General features: G+C 45.6%; 2 protein-coding genes across 2 annotated transcripts; both read right to left on the reverse strand.

Annotated features, from left to right (window-relative positions):
- Positions 1-5891: 5891 nt before the first annotated feature.
- On the reverse strand, positions 5892-7094 carry LOC134387169 (metallothionein-1E-like; the record flags this gene model as incomplete). The annotated part of the gene is made up of 3 exons (XM_063109519.1): positions 5892-6047; positions 6395-6460; positions 7061-7094. Coding segments are annotated over 3 exons (192 nt in total), but the record flags the coding sequence as incomplete, so codon positions are not given.
- A 4352-nt stretch (positions 7095-11446) lies between these two features.
- LOC134387168 (keratin-associated protein 5-8-like) lies at positions 11447-13173 on the reverse strand. The gene is made up of 3 exons (XM_063109518.1): positions 12675-13173; positions 12016-12081; positions 11447-11671 (listed from the first exon to the last, which is right to left on the reverse strand). Exons 1-3 carry the CDS (start codon positions 13156-13158, stop codon positions 11580-11582), a joined length of 642 nt encoding a protein of 213 aa, XP_062965588.1. The 5' UTR covers positions 13159-13173; the 3' UTR covers positions 11447-11579.
- Positions 13174-21418: the final 8245 nt, after the last annotated feature.

Consider the following 21418-nt stretch of genomic DNA (forward strand, 5'->3'; position numbering starts at 1 on the left):
GCTGGGAAATTTTGGGCAATCCCCTCCAAATCCCTAGTCATTTTGCATGCTTGATGTAGTCAAAGGCTGGGATTTGAAGGAGGAGCAGATTTCAGCCTGACTCTGGGAGGAACTTCCAGAGATTGAGAGCCAAGTCACAACAGGGAACTCTCGGGGGTAGCAAGAGTCCTGTCAGTAGCACAGGGCAAGCTAAGATTGAGTGTTCTTTGTGGGGATTTCCAGGCCAGTGCTGCTCAAGGTGTGTGGCCCACACACTGGGGCCAGTCAGGGAATTGTTTCCATCTGGGGTGTGCACCCTAGAACAAAGGTGCAATGGTTGTGATTTTAAATTTTTTTTCTTTTATTTTATTATACATATATTTATTAAAATATGCCTATTGAATGTACAAAATAGTTCTTTTTGTGTGTGTCTTTATTTTTTTCACAGTAATTCATTTCATTTTATCTTTACAAAGTTTAGGGCTGTGACAGATAGAAAATAAAACCTGGTCGTTTACCACTGCATTTTAGAAACTCTGTATAGAATATAAGCGGACAGTAGGATTTTATCCCAAGTTCCTGTAAAGCCTAACATTTAATGAATATCAACATTTGGTAGTGAATCCGCAGAAAAAGAAAATGAGATTGAGAAGTTTCTACACCATCAACACTTGATTTGAGAATGAAGGGGAGCTTATATCTGCCCCATTCTTGTGTCGTCTGGATGATGCTCTTGCACTTTTCATTGGGAAACTGAATCTGAGACAAGGAATCTGACCTGCCTTAAGGCACTCAGTGTTTAAAGTGCCAAGGTATGGTTCCAGCAACTAGGTCTCTGGGCTCCCAGTCTAATCCTTAACTCCAGCTATTGGATGTGATGTCTTTTATTCCTGAGGCATGCAAAGGAACCAGAGTCAGAATAAAGTCAAATGCTTTTATTATCATTCACATATATCATAGAAAAATGAATGGACCAAATGGTTTGGGGTTGTATAAAAATGAATCCAGGTTTGTCCACGTTGCTGTATTTACATGTGCAAGCAGGGCTCTCCCCACATCAGGTGCAGCAGCTGCACTTCTCTGATGCTCCTTTGCAGACACAGCCCTGGGGCACACTTGGCGCAGCCCACGGGGCAGCAGGAGCAGCAGCCTGAGAAAGAAAGGGGTGAGTGAGAGGTCAGAGCTGACTTACCAGGCACCTTTCTGCCCCAAAGCACACCTGGAACAAGCTCTGCCCCAATCCCCTAGGACCCTTTTTTTTAGGATGGCACATCTCTGCTCTGATAAATTAAGTGGTACCTTTGAGTTTTGTCCCCCAACAGAAAAGGATGACTTTGCCTCATCTGAGCTCAGGACAGGGCAGATCACCTGGAGAGGGAATGTTATGGCCTCTAGGGGCAGAGGAAGGCCAGTTCCCCAGGATACACTCAGAATCAGCTCTGAGTCCCTCCCAATCTTAGCCACAGCCCCAGATTCCCAGGGGAGGGCCCTCAGTCACTCTTCTTACAGGAGGTGCAGTTGTACTCTGCATTTGCAGGAGCCGGCGCAGGTGCAAACGCCACCTGGAAAGAAGAGAATGACAGGCAATGAGCAATGAGTGAGATGCAGGAGTTACAGCAGTGGGTCAGTAACTCTCCCTGCACCCATCGCTGTGCAGGCCCAGGCTTGGGAGCTCCTGTCCCACACAGAACAGATGCAAGTGTAAGCCCACCTTCTCCACCCTCCTGCGGGAAGCTCAGTGCAACCTCTTCTCTTTTTCCCACAGGGAAGGAAGGTCCCAAGCTCTACACTCAGTTTGAGGAGGCTGGGCCAAGGGCCAGGATCTTAGGTCATGAGACCAGAAGTGGCAATGCTCCCCACCTCCCATCCAGCCCAGGCAATTCAGGCCTGGACAGAACACTGTGGTCAGCCTAGCAGCCCTCTGACCACCTGGGAGATATCCGGCAGGACAGCCTTGACCCTCAGTACCCTTTACCCTGAAAGAGAGGTATAGGATGGGAGAAAATGCTCTCAGGAGCTTGACCAGGAAGAAAGCAGTGGACAAATTAAATGAATACACTTCAGCTTAGAACTCAAAATGCACCCTCCTCTAACCACAGGGACACTCATTTCTGTGGTGAAGAAATGGAGATCCTAAGGACAGAAAGCCAGATCCCTTACCAGTGGTACAGGAGCAGTTGAAGCCGAGGTGAGGCTGAAGATCCAAGCAAGAGGCGACAAGGCAGCTGGACTGGTGGAAGGCATGGTGGAGCCTAGGAGCCTGCAAGCTCCATTTATCCTCAGAAGAGGTTCTGGGTGCAAAGGCTACGCCTGGGCCCTTTTACCCACCCCAAAGAGTCAGTGTCTTATGTTGTTCTTTTCTGCGCTGTGCACACCATGCACTGCTGGGCATAAACCACAGGGCCACACCTTTGGTGCCACCTCCTGCAGAACCGGCTGTGAGCCTAGGGGAACTTAGCCTCCATGCACCCTGCTGGCTCTTAGCAATTTCCCTGAGATTGCCCACCATCCCTGCCCCCAGATGTCCGGGAACTTATCCGCAGGGTCCTGGCTTTCCCCCACCCCCTGTCCCACACTGTTGTCCTCGGCATCTCCTTCCCGGAGCCCGTGTGCAAACCAAGGCGTTGTGCTCAAGTCCCTAGATTGGCGTGAACCAGAGCAGCACAGGGAGGGAGTTGTGTGCAGAAGACTGCATGCAGACAGATGTATGCAGGTGTGACCTTCACTCCCCCTCAGCTGTCCGCATTGCTTGTGCCTATCTGCATCGCCTGTGCCTATCTGCATCTTGGTCCTTTGCAGGGATTCTCCAGTACACAGCAACAGGTGAACACAGGGCCTGCCTCCCTCCCTTTCATTCTCCAGCTGAGGGCACCCAGAGGCACATTTTTTCAGAGTGCTCTTCTGCATAAAACTCTCCAGGGACTCCAACAGCCTAACGTAAGCCCACCCCACTCCAGGGAACCAATTCCTAAAAAGTGACATGTCTCTAGGATGGGATCATTTTCTTAGCTGATATGATTAAATAAAGCAATTAAAGTGGTTGTTTTCCCTTCAGCATTCCTACTACATAATAGGAATTATGTGCCCCTGGATCTGAATCCTGTGTCAGCTTCCCAAGAGATAGGAATCAATGATAAAGCTTCCCTTTGGCCTAGGTATGTCTTCAAGGCCTCTCTACTGCTTGAAATTGTTAAAACAAAACCAAGCATCAAGGTCAACCCTGGCAACAAAAAAGGGATGTGGAAGGGGTAGAGATATATGTAATTTTATGGCAGTCTTCTATGCCCGGAAGTAAAATGCATTTTCCTTTTCAGTAGTGAAAATAAGTTTGATTTTTATATAAATATGTCTAAGGAAATATGATTTATTTACAAGAAAATGTAAAGTAAAACAGTAGTGAAGCTGGTAGCGGAAATGGCAGAGATCTTTCTGTATTGGTTATGAGAACGCAGACTGTCCACAACTTTATATCCCCAGCGTAGATCCCTATTTTGTGGAAGAGTGCAGGACCCTCTCTGGGCTAGAGTTCACATGCTCATGTAGTGATGAAAACAACACAGGACTCACAACGAGACACACCAGGACTGGGTTATTTTCTTAAGGGAGAAAGATGCCCTGTATGCTATGAATGAAGACAATAAAATAATACCTAATACTATAAACCACTCACCACTTGCCAGGCACCATTCCAAATTATTTACATGTATTAACTCATTTACTCTTACAAGCCAAACTCTTATATTAAGCCTGTGTTATGGTTGAGGAGACTGAATCACAGGGAAGTAATGTCACCTAGGTATCACTGACAACTGGGATTTACTGTCATGCAGGCTGACTGCAGTATCTTGCCCTCAACCATAACCATGTCACCATGTCCCATGACAGACAAGGACACTGAGATCTGGCACAGAGAGAAGAGCAGGGGGAAGAGCACTGAGCTGGCAGTCGGCTCCCTCTGCGTAGCTATGTTACCTCTCGGCCTTCAGTAGACCATCTCTCAAGTCAAGGGCACAACTGAACTAATTAACCAAGGTCCTTACAGCTCTGGTCTGTGTGGGGAGGGTTTAGCATCCAGAGACATCACGACCTGCAGCTATGTTCAGGGCTTGAGGACAGCTATACTGTAAGTTCATTCATACCTTTACTCCTGAGCTATCTGACCTTGAGAAGGTTGTTTAACTACTCTGGAAGAAATCACAATCTCACCACACTCTGCACATTTACTCTCTCATGAGTTCATATGAAGATCACATGACATGAAGTGTGAGAAAGGCTTTTTGTCTATCTAAATGCTGGGGCAGTGTCTTCTGAATGGCTTTTTGAAAGAGGTCTTTCACGCTGCCTTGGAACCGGATCAGAAAGAGTCTAATCCCATCTCCAACTTCCAATCCACAGTAACGCTTCCAAATGGATGGGTCATTCCCCAGGAACTTGATGACAGGAAACAGGATTGTTTCTCCAGTAAATACATGTGGACAGAATGAGTATAATGCCACTGTTTATTAAGCCCTTACTAAGAGGTAGGCCACTATCACATTTAGTCCCGACATATAGATACAATCTTCTTTCTACAAATGAAGAAATGGAGGCTCAGACAGGTTGTGTGAACTGCCCAGGCCACACAGCCAGTAAGTGGTGAAGCAAGCTGTGTACTAGGGCTGCTTGGCACTAAAACCCATGCACTTGGCCCAGGCTGCTTTCTGAAATCCTCTCTTCACACAGGGACCTGCAGGCAATCATGACCCTACCTCCAGGGATACCAGACTCACCTTCCACTTAAATTGAATATCCAATAACATTCCTTGAACAAATAGGCAGGGGGATTCCTGCTGGCATTAAATACAAGTCACCCAGGGTCTCACTCCCACACCCTTCATGCTGCAGAATATGCCATCTGCACTGCCTGAAGGCACAGGGTACTTCATTTGGAACCTGTTCTCACACACACTCCATCTTGTTGGGAAATGCTGGGAAATTTCCTCCAAATCCCTTGTTACTTTGATGGCTTGAAGTCAGCAAGGGTTGTAATTAGAACAGGGGCAGATTCAGCCTGACCTTGGGCGGAACTTCCAAAGATTCAGAGCCAAGTCACAACAGGGAGCTCACAGGGGTAGCAAGAGTCCTGCCAGCTGCACTGGGCAAGCCAAGCCTGATGGTTCCTTGTGGGGATGTCCTGGCCAGTGCTGCTCAGGGTGTGTGGCCCACATACTGGGGCTGGTCTATGAAGTGTCTCCAGTCCATGATGAACACCCTAGAACAAATGTGTAGTGTTTGCAAGTCTTTTATTTTTACTATGTTAATTTGTTATTCATATATTTATTGAAATATGCATATGGAATATAGAAAATGGGTTTTGTATCTTGGGTTTGCTTTTTTAATACTAATTCATTTTATTTTATCATACCAAAGTATAGGTCTGTGATGGATAGTGAAAACTGAATCTTTACTACCCCCTTCTAGGAACTCCTTGTAGAATATAAGCACATACTAGTTGTATTTCATCCTGAGTGCCTTTCAAACTTACCGTCCAATGAGGACTGACATTTGACATAGAATCCACAGAGAATAAAAATGAGATTGAGATATTTCTGCTCCATCAGCACTGGACTTGAGAATGGAGGGGAGATTATATCTGCCTGCACTTATATCATCTGGAATATGCTCTTGCATTTTTAGCTGAGAACTGAATTGGAGACAGGGTACCTGACCTGCCTTAAGACAGTGTTTAGGGGCTAAGCTATGGTTCCAACACCCAAGTCTTTGGGCTTTCAGTCTAATCCTACACCCCAGCTGTTGAACAAAGTGTCCATTTATCTGAGGCACAGAAAGGAAATCAGAAACAGAATAAAGTCAATATCTTTTATTATCATTCATATATATCATAGGAAAAAGAATGCTGCAAATGGGTCACAGTTGTAGAAAAAATCCAAGTTTGCACACATCACTATTATATCTCCGAGCAGGGCTCTCCTCACATCAGGCAAAGCAGCTGCACTTGTCTGATGCCCCTTTGCAAATGCAGCCCTGAGCACACTTAGCACAGCCCACAGGGCAGTAGGAACAGCAGTCTGGGGAAGAAAGGGGACATTGAGAGGTCAGATCAGACTTACCAGGCACCTCTTTGCCCCAACAGCAGGCCTGGAATAGGCTCTGCCCCCAGCCCCTGGATACTTTTTGAGAATGACATAGCTCTGTTCTGACATAATAGGTGGTAACTTTGGGGTATGTGTCCTGATAGAAAAAGGTTTCCCTGCTCCTTCTGAGCTCAGGACAAGGCAGAACACAAGCAGAGGGAATGACATGGTCTCAGGGGCAAAGGAGGCCAGGTCCCCAGAGGCACACACTCAGGACCAGCTCTGGGTTTCCTCCCAATCTTAGCCACAGCCCCAGATTCCCAGGGAGGGCCACCACTCACTCTTCTTGCAGGAGATGCATTTGCACTCTTTGCATTTGCAGGAGCCAGCACAGGTGCAGGAGCCACCTGCAAGGAAGAGACAGACAGGTGGTGACCAATGAGTGAGATGCAGGAGATGCAGCAGTGGGTCAGTAACTCTCCCTGCACTCATCACTGTGCAGGCCCAGGCCTGGGAGCTCCTGTCCCACACAGAACAGATGCAAGTGTAAGCCCACCTTCTCCACCCTCCTGCGGGAAGCTCAGTGCAACCTCTTCTCTTTTTCTCACAGGGAAGGAAGGTCCCAAGCTCTACACTCAGTTTGAGGAGGCTGGGCCAAGGGCCAGGATCTTAGGTCATGAGACCAGAAGTGGCAATGTTCCCCAACTCCCACCCAGCCCAGGCTAATCAGGCCTGGACAGAGTACTGGGGCTCAGAGCAGCAGCCCCCTGACCACCTGGGAAATATCGAGCAGGATGGCCTTGAGCCTCAGTACCCTCAACTCTGAAAGAGAGGCATAGGGAGGATGGAAATGCTCTCAGGAGCTCACCCAGAATGAAAGCACTGGAGTAATTAAAGGCCTTCCCTTCAGCTTAGAACTCAAAATGTGCCTTCCTCCAGCCACAGGGACACTTGATTCTGTGGCTGGGAGGTATAGATCCTAAGGACCAGAAAGCCGGATCCCTTACTAGTGGCACAGGAGCAGTTGGGGTCCACTTGGAGTCAAGGTGAAACTGGAGATCCAAGCAGATAAGAGGCAGCTGAGCTTGTAGAAGGTGTCCTGGAGCCTAGAAGCAGATGAGCTCCATTTATACTCAGGGGAGGGGGCCGGACTCAGCGGCCCTGCCCTGGCCCTTGCACCCACCCTGCCACATCAGCGCCTCCTGCCATCCTTGCCTGGACTGTCCTTGCCAAGGACATCCTTGCCAAGGCAACTTACTTGAGCCCTGCAGTTCACCCCTTTCCAGGCGGGGACGAAGCTTCTGGGAACTCAACCATGGGATTCTGACATCCCCCCACCCCCAACCACGGACAGTTGTCCTCTGCGTCACCTTCTGGGAGCCCAAGTGCAACCCCAGGCTCACACTCACGTCCCTGAATAGGCATGTGCAGAGGATTGGCCATGGACGGGACCTTGGCTTCCCCCACTCTCCTGCATTGCCTGAACCTTTCCACAGGTGTGTCTCTAGGACTTGTTCCTTGTGGAGTATGCATAAAGCAAATGAACTTCACAGGGCCTGGTTTTCCAAAGCCTTGCAGTTTCAAATATTGACCTTGCAAAGGACAAATTTTCCCCAGGCTATAGTCTCTGTTGTAAGATAAAGAATTGTAACACAGCAAGGTTGCTGGCTCAAAGACAGACAGGTTACTGATTGGTATGTATAGATACTGGGAAATTGCTGTAAGAAGAGAATGTTTGCTAAACTCAAGCTTTTGTTAGTGGATAGAGTTAATTGCATTATAGAATGTCACCTTGCTTGTCTTACTGAATGTTACCAGCTTCTATTGTTAAACTTGTTAAACTATAGTTAGCAAAAACCCCACCTATGTTCCCTTCCTGTAACTTCCTGGTCTGGAGAATAAATGCGGGAAGAGAACCCCAATTTGTGGTTAATTTCCCAAATGGAAGGAATGCCTCCATCTTGAGGGTTCCGGGAAATTAACCCCTTTTCGGGGCTTCTCACTGCTCAGAAGAGATGAGCTTTGAGTAATCTTTGGCAGTTCCGTCACCAGGGGAAAAGGGGTGACAAATTCGTGGTAGGCAAAGCAACAGTTCCTCCTGTACACAGAAACATAGCAAATACAGTCTGTTTCTTTCTTCCATTTTCCGGGCCTGAGGGGATGAGCGGAAAATGGAAGAATCCTCCTTTGCATAAAATTCTCTAGGGTCTCCCCGCAGCCTAGTTGGCCCACGACATGCCAGGATGGCAGTTTTGAAAATGTGAGATGCTCCCCAAAGAGGGATCATTTAAAGTGATATGCAGATCTTGCATTAAATAAATAGCAATTCAAGTGCTGATTTCCTATTACATAGCATTTACTCTGTGCCAGGCAATGTTTAATCACTTTTGTTATTTGAATCCTCACAACAATCCTAAAGGGAAATATTATTTATGACCCAACTGTTCTAGCAATCTGACATACATGGTGTCCAAAGATCTTGCTCAACCTGACAGAGCTAGGAATTTGTTCACTGATTTGAATTCAGTCAGCTTCTCAAGGGAGAGAGGTGGCCATGATAAATCCTTCCTTTGGTCCAGGTATGTCTTCAACACTTCTCTATTGCTGGAAATCTTTTAAACAAGAGCATGCCACCAGCTCAACATGGGCAGTGACACAAGCAACCCATAAGTGAAATACACACATGTATGTAATTAATAATCTGGCTATCTTCTATGTGTCGAATAAGATGACTTTCGTTTTCGGTACTGGTAAAAAGTTTGGTTTTTATATAAATATATTTAAGAAAATATGAATAATTTCCAACCTAAAATGTTGAGTAAAATATGATGCAAGTGGTAGCAGAAATGGCAGTCATCCTTTCATATCAAACATGAGGCACACAGTCTTGGTCATGTCTTTATACCCCTAAGGTGGATTGCAATTATGTGGGTAGAGTGAATGACTGTCTTTAAACCACAGGTTATATGTTCATATAGTAGATGTGAATGACATAGGATGCCCAACTGAGCACACCAGAACTGGATGCTTTGCTGTCTGTAAATAAATATCCCCTATGTTATGTATATTCATAAAAATGCTATAACTAATACATAGACCACTCATTTGCCAGGCACCATTGTAAATTCCTTACATGTATTAACTCATTTAGTACTACAAGCCAGTCACTATTATTTGGCCCCTATTACAGTGGAGGAGAGGTTATGTCACCCACGTATAAGTGACAGAGGTGGGATTTACACTCATGCAGGCTGGCTGTGACAACAGACTGACTCACCCATTCCACTATGTCACATGAAAGACGAGGACACTGAAAGTCTGGCACGGAGACAGATTTCTTCGTACAACTCTGGGATCTCTCTGGGCTTAAGTTTCCCAACTCTCAAGCCAAGCGTAAAATTAGTTCATCCTGAAGGGCCTTACAGCTTTAAACAAAGATAAGCAGGGTTTAGCATCCAATGACATCATGATCTACCAGCTGTGGCCAGGGTTGAGAGGCCAGCTGTAGCATATGTTCATTCATATCTTTACTTCTGAGCTGTGTGACCTTGGGAAAGTTGCTTAACTACTCTGGAACTTGGAAGATGGCACAATCACTCCAGCCCCTGCATATTTGCTATCACATTCATGAGGCCTGTGGCTCTAGTTTACTAGGTTGTGTGAAGATCAAATATCTTTGGAGGGTGGGAAAAGGCTTTTATGTCTGTTCAAATGCTGGGGCAGTGTGTCATCACAGAGGGCTTCTGTAGGACATCCCCCACTCCTCCTGGCACTGGATCAGCTAGGTGCCAATCCCACTACCTGTATCCAATCCCAAGTAATGCTTCTAACCCTGTGAGCCTTTCCGCAGGAGCTCGTTGGTATTTAGCAGGATTCGTTCTTCAGTGGGGGCAGAACAATCATAATCACCAGTGTTTGTTCAACCATAGCCAGGAGCCAGACTAGTATCATACTTAATCCCTACATTGAGATATAACCTCCTTTCTCCAAATGAGGAACTGGAAATTCAGAGGTTGAGTGACTTGGGCCAAGCCACACAGCCAAAAATGTGATATGAAGTGTGTAAGGTGTGAACCAGGACTACCTGACCCAAAAAAATCCTGCACTTGGCACAGACTACCTTCTGAAATGCCCTCTTCACACAGAGAATCTGCAGGCAAGCAAGGTCCTGACTTCTAGTCCAAGATACTCATCTTCCTCTTTGAGTGAACATCAAATAGCATTCCCTCAACAAATAGCCAGGGGGACTAACCGTTGGCATTAATTACAAGTCACCCTAGACTTACTCATTCCCAATAAACACCACCACATCTTCCAAACTGCAGAAATTTCCATTACTCCTGTACTTGCAAATAAGAAGTAATTCACGTGTAACCAATTTACAGGTTCACTTTATCCTGCCCCCAAAATACCAGGCAATTCCCTCTTAATCTAGTCACTTTGCTGATTTGAAGTAGCCAAATGCTGGTATTTGAAATAGGACCAAATTCAGCTGACCTCGGGAGGAACCTCCAAAGAGAGCCAAGTCACAACAGGAAGGTCTCAGTGGTCAGTGACTGTCCTGTCAGTGGTACTGAGCAAGCCAAGACTGATGGCTCCACGTGGGGATGTCCTGGCCAGTGCTGCTCAAGGTATGTGATCCATACACTGGGGCTAGTCTGCAATTCATACCCTTGAATGAATGTGCAGTATTTGTAATTCTTTTATTTTCCTGTTATTTTGTTCTTCATATGTATGTGTGTGTGTTTGTGTGTGTTTTGGTGTCTGGCTTGTACAGATTTGAACCCATAACCTTGGTGTTATAAGGCTGCACTCTAACCAACTGAGCTAACCAGACAGCCTGTTCTTCATGTTTATTAAAATTTACCCGTTAAATCTAAAAATGTGTTCTGTATTTTTTTTTTTAATTTCATTATCCCCATAATTAATATCATTTTATTTACCAAGGTTTGGGTGTGCCATGGATAGGAAATATAAACTGTTTCTATATCATGGAGTTTGAGAAACCCTACTTAGGATTCAAACAACTGAGGAGTTGGATTCTACCCCTATACTCACTTTCAAGCCTAAAATCTGATGAGGAACTGAAGTTGGGCAGGGAGCTCAGAGAGTGAAAATGAGGGATTGAGAAGTTTTTGTGCCATCAACAGCTGATGTGGGAAGAGAGGGGATCCTGTATATGCCCCAAACCCAATGATCTGGCTTAATCCTCTTCCATTTCACAGAAGAGGAAGCTCAGTGAGGTAACCTGGCTTGCCAGAAAGTTCATTTTGTTAGGGGCTAACAGTTCAATATAGAGCCCAGGTCTTTGAGTCCCAGTGCAATACCTCCCACCCCCCCACCCCCCACCAGTCCATTATTTCCAAGGCCCAGAAAAGAAGCCAGAGACAAAGTGAAGCCAAAGACTTTTATTATCATTCAGATATTTCATAGAAGGAATGTAGCAGATGGGTCAGGGGGTTATGAAAAAAATCCAGGTTTATACACATTGAGGTATTTACATCAGGGAGTAGGGCTCTCCACACATCAGGCGCAGCAACTGCATTTATCTGATGCTCCTTTGCAGACACAGCCCTGGGCACACTTGGCACAGTCCACAGGGCAACAGGAACAGCAGCCTGAGAATGAAAGGGAAGAGTGAGGTCAGAGCAGACTTACTAGGCACCTCCCTGCCCCAACAGCAGGCCTGGAATAGGCTCTGCCCCCAGCCCCTGGACACTTTTTTAGATAGGAGAGCTCTGTTCTGACACAATAGTTGGTACCTTTGTGGTTTGTGTCCTAATAGAAAAAGACTGCCCAGTCCCACCTGAGCTCAGGACAGGGCAAAACACCTGGAGAGGGTATGACATGGCCTCTGGGGGCAAGGAAGGCCAGGTGCCCAGAAGCATACACTCAGAACCAGCTCTGGGTTTCCTCCCAACATAGCCACAGCCCCAGATTCCCAGGGAAGGCCCCCACTCACTCTTCTTGCAGGTGGTGCATTTGCACTCTTTGCATTTGCAGGAGTCAGCGCAGGCACAGGAGCCACCTGCAAGGAAGAGAAAGACAGGTGGTGCGCAGTGAGTGAGTTGTAGGAGATACAGCAGTGGGTCAGTAATTCTCCCTGCACCCATCACTAAGTCGGCTCAGTCTTGGGAGCTCTTGTCCCACACTGAACAGATGCAAGTGTAACCCCAGCTTATCTACCCTCCTGCGGGAATCATAGTGTACCTTCTCCGTTTTTCCTATAGGGAGGCAAGGTCCCAGGCTCCAGACCTGATTCAGGATGGGTCGGGGCCAGGATCTTAAGTCGTCATCCCAGAAGCTCCTTGCTCCCTATCTGCCACTCAGCCCAGGAAATTCACGCCTGGACAGAGCACTAGAGTCAGCCCAGCAGCCTCCTGACCACGTGGGAGATATCGAGAAGGACACTCTTGACCTTCAGTACCCTCAACCATGAAAGAGAGGCATAGGGAGGATGGAAATGCTCTCAGGAGCTTTGCCCGGAAGAAAGCACTAGACGAAATATAGGAGTCCATTTCAGATCAAAACTCAAAATGTGCCCGCCTCCAACCACAGGGACACTCGGTTCTGTGGCTGGGATACGGTCAAACTAAGGACCAGAAACTCAGCGTCCCTTACCAGTGCTGCAGGAGCAGTTGGGGTCCATTTCGAGCCGAGATGAGGCTGGAGATCCAAGAAGAAGGTCTGAACAAGCAGCCGGGTGGTGGAAGGAGCGGTGGAGCCTAGGAGCCCGCGAGCTCCCTTTATAGTCAGGGGAGATCCGGGCGCAAAGGCTCCGCCCCGGCCCTTGCACGCGCCCCGCCGAGTCAGCGCCGCCCGCCGCCCTTGGCCGGCGCTGAGCCCCTGGCGTGCCGGGCGCACTGTTCCCGGAGCGCGGCTCGGTGTGCACCGCGGGCCGCCCCTTTGGCACCGTCTCGCGCTGGAGGGCTGTCCGCCCGGCGGTACGCGGCGTCCCCTCGCCCCGCCAGACCTTCCCAATTCTCTCGGGGTTGTCGGCCACCGGTTTCTGGGAACTCAGCTTTGGCGTCCTGGCCTTCCCCCACCCTCTGCCCCTCTCTGTTGTCCTCAGCGTCGCCTTCTCGGAGCCCGTGTGCAACCCCATGCCAGTGCTCACGTCTCTAGATAGGCGCGTGTGGGGAGCAGAGCGGGGGAGTTGCCTGCAAAGGACTGGACGCGGATGCTGTGCCTTCCCCCGCCGCCTCTGACATTGCCTGTCCCTGTCCCCACCTAGGTCCTTTGACCATACTTCTCCTTTATACAGCAACTTGGGGAACACTGAGCTCTGCCTCAAGTTTTTTCATTCTCCAAGTCTGAGGGGATGTATAGGAACATTTGTCAGCGTCCTGCACTGCGTAAATCTCCAGGGGCTCCCCACAACCTAGCCAGCCTTCCCCACTCCGGGATGGCAAGTCCCAAAATGGGGATTCCCCCAAGGGAGGACTCATTTTAGGTGATGTGCCGACCCTGCGTTGAGCAAAGTAAAGCAAGAAAAGTGGTTATTTTTCATTGAATATTCCTATAACATAACGTTTAGTCTATGTCAGCCCCTGAACGATCGTTTTCGTTCTTTGAACCCTCCCACCAACACTAAAAGAGAAAAACTCCTATAAATTCATTTTTCTAATGGGAAAGCTAAGGAACAAGGAGTTTAAGTAAGTTGCCCAAGGTTATAGAGCTAGGATGTGGTGCCACTGGATCTGAATTGTCAGCTTCCCAAGGAAAGAAGGTCGAGGACAAAGATTTCTTTGGCGTCAGGTTTGTCTTCAACACGTGTACTGCTTGAAATCTTTTAAACAGGGGCAAGTTTCAAGCTCAACCCTGAATAGCTTGAGAAGTAATGAAGAAGAGAAATATATATGTAAAGAGAGAGGAAGAGAATATTATATATACGGAGTAATCTATGTCTGGAAGTTAGACTGCTTTTCAATTTCAGTAGAGAAGAATTTCATATATTTAACTTAAATATATGAGGTAGGTAATTTTACGTGTCAGCTTGGCTAGGCTATGGTGCCCAGTTCCTTGCTCAAATACCAGTGTAGGTGTTGCTGCGATGTCATTTTTTAGATGTAATTAACATTTAAATCAGTAGACTTTGAATAAAGCAGATTACTGTCCACAATAGTGGTGGGCCTCATTCAATTAATGGAAGGGTTTAAGAGAAAAGACTGAGGTTCCTCCCAAAAGGTAGGCATTCTGCTTCCAGACTCAAGTCTGGAACATCAACTGCCAGAATTTCCAGCTTGCTGGCCAACCCTCCAAACATCAGACTTGATAATCATGTGAACTAATTCCTTAAAATTAATTTCCTCTCTCTCTCTCTCTCTCTCTGTCTCTCTTTCTGTCTCATCCACACCCAGACACACACACACATACATCCTATTGGTTCTGTTTCTCAGGCAATAATACAGATGTTGGTACTCAGATTAGTTCTGGAGGAACAGAATATTAAAAATGAGTTTTCTTAATTGGTTCTGGTGTTTTTGGAATTGGCTCTCTAATCTGTTTATATGTGAAATCACTAATGACTCTATCCCCGATAGTAAAGAGGCATTGGTAGGTAGTTCATGTTGTGATGCAACACGAGATATACAAAATATCACCACTGAGGGGCCAGCCTGTGGCTCACTTGGGAGACTGTGGTCTTGATAACACCAAATCAAGGGTTAAGATCCCCTTACTGGTCATCTTATTTAAAAAAAAAAAAAATCACCACTGGTTATGCCTAATCAAATACTTAAAAGAAGCAAGGTGCTGGGTGGCCATGTATCTGATAATCTAGAATAGTTTTGACAAACTAATGAGTATGATGAAATTGCCTGATCGCTCCTAAATGTGCTGGATAAAGTGGGAAAGAAAAGGATGAGATGAGGGATTCAAAATCCAAGCTGAAGCACCTCATAAACCATCTGAAAGTTTCTGTCTGCCCTGAAAGAAACCCTCATCTACTGCAAGCACAGAGCTGAGATTGTTGAAAACCAAGCTCAGGGTCTCATCCTGTGTGTGGCTGGATTGCAATGCAAACTGAATTCCCAGCTTCTCAGGGTGTCTGCTGTTAAAGCGAGGCCATTGATTGGGAAGGAATGGAATCCGGAAAATTGAATGTGTACATATGGGAAGACCCTGATGAAACTGAGAACATTGAATCCCTAAATTCTGCTCAGTCATTTTTGCCAGGAGAAGCAGCCGTTCCACCCCACCTGAAGAGATTAACCCTGCTCTGCCTGAGGAAAGTGTAATGGCCTCCCCTGAGATAGTTGTTTTGCAAGACACTCCTGATTCATCCCCACCACCGTCTTTGGGTCTCGACCTATAACTAGACTCAAGTCCCAGCAAACTTCAAAAGGTGAGGTTGAAGTGTGACCCTTGAGAAGGTGTGCTATGCTCCAAAAGAACAACCTGATTTTTTCCATTTTATGTAGACAGAAATCCTGGGACTGTGGAAATGTTTATTAAGGGTGTGAGATAATAGAAGGATCATAAGGTTGGATGAAGCCAGATTTGTTGATATGGGTCCATTAATCAGAGATCTGGATTCAACATTTCTAGCCCTTGGGGGCTAGAAAGTAATCTGGTTCGTTGGTATGTTAGTTGGCTGAAACATGGACCAAAAAGTGGCCTACACTAAATGAAGTTGAAATGTCACAACTGCTTTGTATACTGTAGGGGGAAACATCCAAAGGCTTAGGGAGATTGTAATGTTAGGGGGGATTTATCATTTTAGACCAGCTCACCCACATTTGGAAAGGTCCAGAGTACACGCCTTTCACCATGATTATGAGAAATAAATTTGCGAAGTAGCCCCTGCATTATTAAAGAGCTCTCCAGTCACTATTATCTATAGGTTAGAAATTACAGTGGGAACTACTGCCACTGAATTGGTAATCCTGTATGCAATGGGTTTAGTTGGATCCCTGGGTGGTATGAGCCAAGGGGTGACAATCACCGAAGGCAACATGGGCATGATTACTGTCTTTGACAGCAGAGTCAAAGCAGAATAGTCTGACTTGCAGAGACCTGTGGTGTTGGCTAGTTGCTCCTGGTGTTCCTAGGAGGGAAATAGATTGTCAGCCTACTAAAATCTTATTTGATCTGCATAAATGGAGGAGTTCTAGGTCAAGTTAGCCAGAGTCTAACTTGAATCATAAATACAGAGTCAGAGCCCCTCAAACAATTCCCAGACTTGAGCTGGTTTACAGACCCAGAACTCCTTGAATAAAAGGAAGGCTGGGTCCCCTTGAAGAAGGCTCCTGATACACTGGCAAACATTGATACTGTTCATCTTTTTCCCAGTTTCCCCAAAGAGATTTACGGTCTTTTTTTTTTTTTTTTTTTTTTTTTTTAAAGATGACTGGTAAGGGGATCTCAACCCTTGGCTTGGTGTTGTCAGCACCACGCTCAGCCAGTGAGCAAACCGGCCATCCCTATATAGGATCCGAACCCATGGCCTTGGTGTTATCAGCACCGCACTCTACCGAGTGAGCCACGGGCCGGCCTGAGATTTATGGTCTTTTACCAGGATAACTGTGTAATGGGGAAAAGGAAATAATCAGACCTTTCAGGTCTGGCTATCAACTGACACTAATTCTAGGAGACACAAAATGTCACTGTGTACCACCAGTCAGAGTAGGGACTTATGCGTGTCAGGTGACCAGTGGAGTTTTAGCTCAGGTCCATCTCAGTGGGTCCAATGGGTCCCTGAACCCATCCTATGGTTATTTCCCTAGTTCTAGAACGCATAATTGGAACAGATGTACTCAGCCACTGGCAGAATCCCCACATTGGTTCCCTGATCTGTGGAGTGAGGGCTAATACGGTGTGAAAGGCCAAATAGAAGCACTAGAAATACTTCTTCTACCTAGGAAAATAATAAATGAAAGGCAATACAGGATTTCTGGAAAGATGGCAGAGATTAGTGCCACCATCGAGGACTTGAAAGATGTAGGGGTGGTGACTCCCACCACGTCCCAATTCAACTATCCTATTTTGCCCATGAAGATGACAAATGGATCTTGGAGAATGACCATGGATTGTTGTACACTCAACCAGAAAAAAATGTTTTTGATTTTTTTCTCAATACTTGTTAGTAAAGACTACCAGAAACAGTTTGCTTTTAGCTATATGGGCCAGCAATACACCTTCACTGACCTACCTCAGGAATATATCAATTCTCCAGTTCTATGTCATAATTTTGTTTGCAGGAAACTTTCCCTTCTACAAGACATCACACTGTCGATCAGCATGATGTTATCAATGTAATGAATACAGGAAATGATGACATTATGTTGAATGAATCTAGAGAGCAAAAAGTAGCAACTACTCTAGACTTATTGGAAAGACATTTGCATGTCAGAGGATGGGAAAAAAATCTGACAGAAACTCAGGGGACTTCTACCTCATTGAAATTTCTAGGATCCCAGTGATGCGGGGCATGTTGAGATATTCTTTCTAAGGTGAAGGAGAAGTTGTTGCATCTGGCCCCTCCTACAACCAAAGAAGCAGGACAATGCCTGGTGGCCTCTTTGAATTTTCGTGGCAACATATTCTTTTGGGTGGGTGACCATTCACAGAGTGATCTAAAAAGCTGATAATTTTGAGTGGAGGCCCAGAACAAGAAAAGTCTCTTCAACAAATCCCAGGCTGCCTTGCAAGCTGTGCTGCCACTTGGGCCATATTACCCAACAGATTCAATGGTGCTTAAAGTGTCAGTGGCAGGTAGGGATGCTGTCTGTAGCCTTTGGCAGGCCTCTATAGGTAAACCAAGGAAGCACAGACCCTTAGGAATCAAGGGGTGGAAATGGGAGTAGCACCACTCACTATTACCCCTAGTGACACACAGCAAAATTTTTGTTTCTTATCCCTACTACCTTATGCTCTGTTGGTCTCAAAGTTTTAGTTTCAAAGGAAGGAGTGCTTTCACTGGGAGATGCACCAGTGATTCCATTGGACTGGAAGTGAAGACTGCTACCAGGCCACTCTGGGCTCCTCATGCCTTTGAATCAACAGGCAAAGAAAGGAGTTGCCATACTGTCTGGGGTGATTGATTGTGATTACCAAGTGGAAATTGGACGCTACTCCACAATGGAGGTAAGGAAGAGGATATATGAAATACAGGCGATGCAGTAGGGGGTCTCTTAGTACCATCATGTCCTATGATTGAAATCAATGGAAAACTTTAACAATCAAATTCAGGCAGGATTGCTAATGTCCCAGACCCTTCAGGAATAAAAGCTTGGTTCCCTCCATCAGATAAAGAACCACGGCTTGCTGAGGGCCAAGGAAATACCGAATAAGTAGTGGAAGAAGGAAGTTATAAATACCACTATGATGATGTAACCAGTTACAGAAGTGGAAAGGAGGAAAGTCATTGTTAGGAGTATTTCTTCATTATTTTGTAATAAATATGTGTATGTGTGTTTGGAAAATATCTTTGTTTTCTTCTTTCTGTTAACTCTTTATCATATAACAGAGGGTGTGTTAACTTTACATCATCGTGTTTAAGTATCGCTAACTTTATATCACAGTATTTAAGTTACAGGCTATCAAGGAAAAGAGTCAACATCACCCAACGACTTTGTAACCTCTTCTGGGTAAAGGGTTAGTATATTTTCAGTTGTACACAGGATAGTTGTGTCATTTTAGGTGGAAGTATGACCCTGATTTGTCTTTATTCAGACTTAAGTGTGGCTTAAGGAGATGTGTGCCAAGTTGACAATGGGTGGACTGGGTGAAAATGGGTGATGGTTAGTTTTATGGGTCGACTTGGCTATGCTATATAGTACCCAGTTGTTTGCTCAAACACCAGTGTAGATATTACTGTGAAGATATTTTTTTAGATGTGATTACCATTTAAATCAGCAGATTTTGAGTAAAGCAGATTACTCGTCATAATTGGATGGGGTGAGCCTCATCCAGCCAGTTGAAGGCTTTAAGAGAAAAGACTGAGGTTTCTGAAAAAGAAAGGAAATCTACCTTTACACTGCCTTCAGATTAAAGACTACAACATCAACTCCTGACAGAATTGCAAGGCTGCCAGTCAGAAATTTCCGACCTGCCAGTCCCCACAATCACATGAGCAAATTTTTTAAAATAAATTTCTCTTTCTTTCTCTCTTTCTAAGTCTACCTATATACATCCCATTGGTTTTGTTTCTAAGGGGCACTGTGAGTGATACCAATATATTTGTAAAAATATGAATCATTTAAAGCAAAAATGTTGAGTAAGAAAGTGGTGTAGGTGGGAACAAAAAGGCATCCATCTGTATGTGCTGTAAAGGCACGGACTGTCTTGCTCATGGTTTTATGTCCCCAGCGCTGATCACAACTTTGGAGGAAGTATAATGACTCTCTCTGGACTACTGGTCACCTGCTCGGGTAGTTGATAAAGATAATACAGGACACACAGCTAGGCATGCCAGTCCTAGCATATTTGTCTGGGATAAAAATGTCTTCTATGCTATGAATAAAGAAAACAAAATAATAGCTAATATTACAGACCACCCACCACTTGCCAGGTGTCATTCTAAGTTCTTTAAATGTATGAACTCATTATTTCCTATATGTAGCCCCTTTTATTATGCCCCTTTTACAGTGGAGAGACTGAGCCACAGGTTAGTATGTCACCCAGGTATTAGTGACAGAGTGGAGGTTTGGACTCATGCAGGCTGACTGTAGTATCATTTCCTCCCCACACCCTATATCGCCATGTCACATGAAAGATGGGGACACAAATCTGGAACAGAGGCAGCAGTGGGAAGACCACTGAGCCAGCTAGTCAGCTCCTCTGCATAGCCTGGTGACCTCTTCAGGCTTCAGTAGACCATTTCTCAAGTCAGGGACATAATTGGAGTAACTAACCAAAAGCCCCTCTAGCTCTGAACTGTGAGAGGCAGTATTTAGTCTCTAGTGACATCAGGACTGTGGCCAGGGTAGGAGGACAACTGTAGCATAAATTCACCCATACCTTTATTTCTGAGCTGTGTGACCTTGGGCAGGTTGCTTAACCACTCTGGAAGATAATACAATCACTACAGTCCCCAAACATTCACTTTCTCACTGGGTCATGTGAAGTTCAAATGATATAAAAAATTGGGAAGTCTTTTGTGTTTGTCAAATACTGGGGCAGCAGGTTATCCTAAAGGGAAGTCATCCACACTCCCCCTGGTACACAATCAGTAAGGCACCAATTCCCCTCCAACCCAGAGTAATTCTTTCCAGACAGATGTTTCTTTAAGAACTTGTTGAGACTGGATTCTCTCTCTAAGAAAGTCCATGTAGACAGAATGATCATAATGGCCATGGTTTACTAAGCCCTAGCCAAGAGCCAGGTCACTATCTCACAGAATCCCCCCCACACAGATACAGCCTTCTTTCTACAAATGAGGAAATGGAGGCTCAGAGAGGTTTAGTGACTTGCTTAGGCTGCACAGCCAGTAAGTGGTGAAGAGGGCTGTGAACCAGGACTATCTGACATCAAAACCCATGTAGTTGTCCCAGGCTGCCTTCTGAAATACCCATTCTTCACACAGGGTACCTTCAGGCAAGCATGGTCATGATTCCTAGGTCAGGTGACTCATCTTTCTCTTTGAATGAACATCAAATAACATTTCCTCAACAAATAGCCAGGGGGACTAAACGTTGGCATTAATTACAAGTCATTCAGGGCTTCACTCCTTCCTAATAAACACCACCACACCCTCCAAACTGCAGAATCTGCCATTGACCCCTGCACTGGCAGACACCAAGTGCTTCAACTGGAACAAATTCACCTTGCCAGGAAAATGCCAGGCAATTCCCTCCAAATCCCTAGTCAGTTTTCTGGTATAAAGTAACCAAGGGCTGGAATTTTGAAAGAGTACCAAATCCAGCTGACCTTGGGAGGAACTTCCAAAGATTCAGATCCAAGGCACAAGGAGCTCTCAGGGGTCAGCAACTGTCCCTTCAGTGGTAGTGGTTAAGCTAAAACTGATGGTCCCATATGTGGATGACCTGGCTAGTCACATGGCCTCAAGGCATGTGGTTCACACACTGGCCTGGTCTGGGAACTGTTTCCAGTGTGTGATACACACTCTAGAATAAACATGTAGTGTTTGTTATTCTTTTCACTATGTTATTTTGTTCTTCATATACTTTTGTTTTTGATTTTTCTTTTTTATTAACTCATTTTATTTTACTAAAGTTTAGGTCTGTGACCAATAGAAAATAAAGACCAGTCATTCATCACAGTGTGTTTGAGAAGCTCCGAGTAAGATTCTAGCAACTGGGGAGTTGGATTCCACACCCCGAAGTCACTGTTAAGCTTAAAATCTGATGAAGAACTGAAGTTGGGCAGGGATTGAGAAGTTTCTCAGACACCAATACTTGACA

Source organism: Cynocephalus volans, chromosome 10 (assembly GCF_027409185.1).
Source record: "Cynocephalus volans isolate mCynVol1 chromosome 10, mCynVol1.pri, whole genome shotgun sequence".
Taxonomy (NCBI): domain Eukaryota; kingdom Metazoa; phylum Chordata; class Mammalia; order Dermoptera; family Cynocephalidae; genus Cynocephalus; species Cynocephalus volans.

Coding starts and splice junctions, on each gene's coding strand:
- LOC134387168 (XM_063109518.1), bottom strand. CDS start 13,158: ATGGGGTTGCACACGGGCTCCGAGAAGGCGACGCTGAGGACAACAGAG. Junction 12,082..12,674: donor CAACTGCTCCTGCAGCACTG/GTAAGGGACGCT, acceptor TCTTCCTTGCAG/GTGGCTCCTGTGCCTGCGCT. Junction 11,672..12,015: donor ATGCACCACCTGCAAGAAGA/GTGAGTGGGGGC, acceptor TTTCATTCTCAG/GCTGCTGTTCCTGTTGCCCT.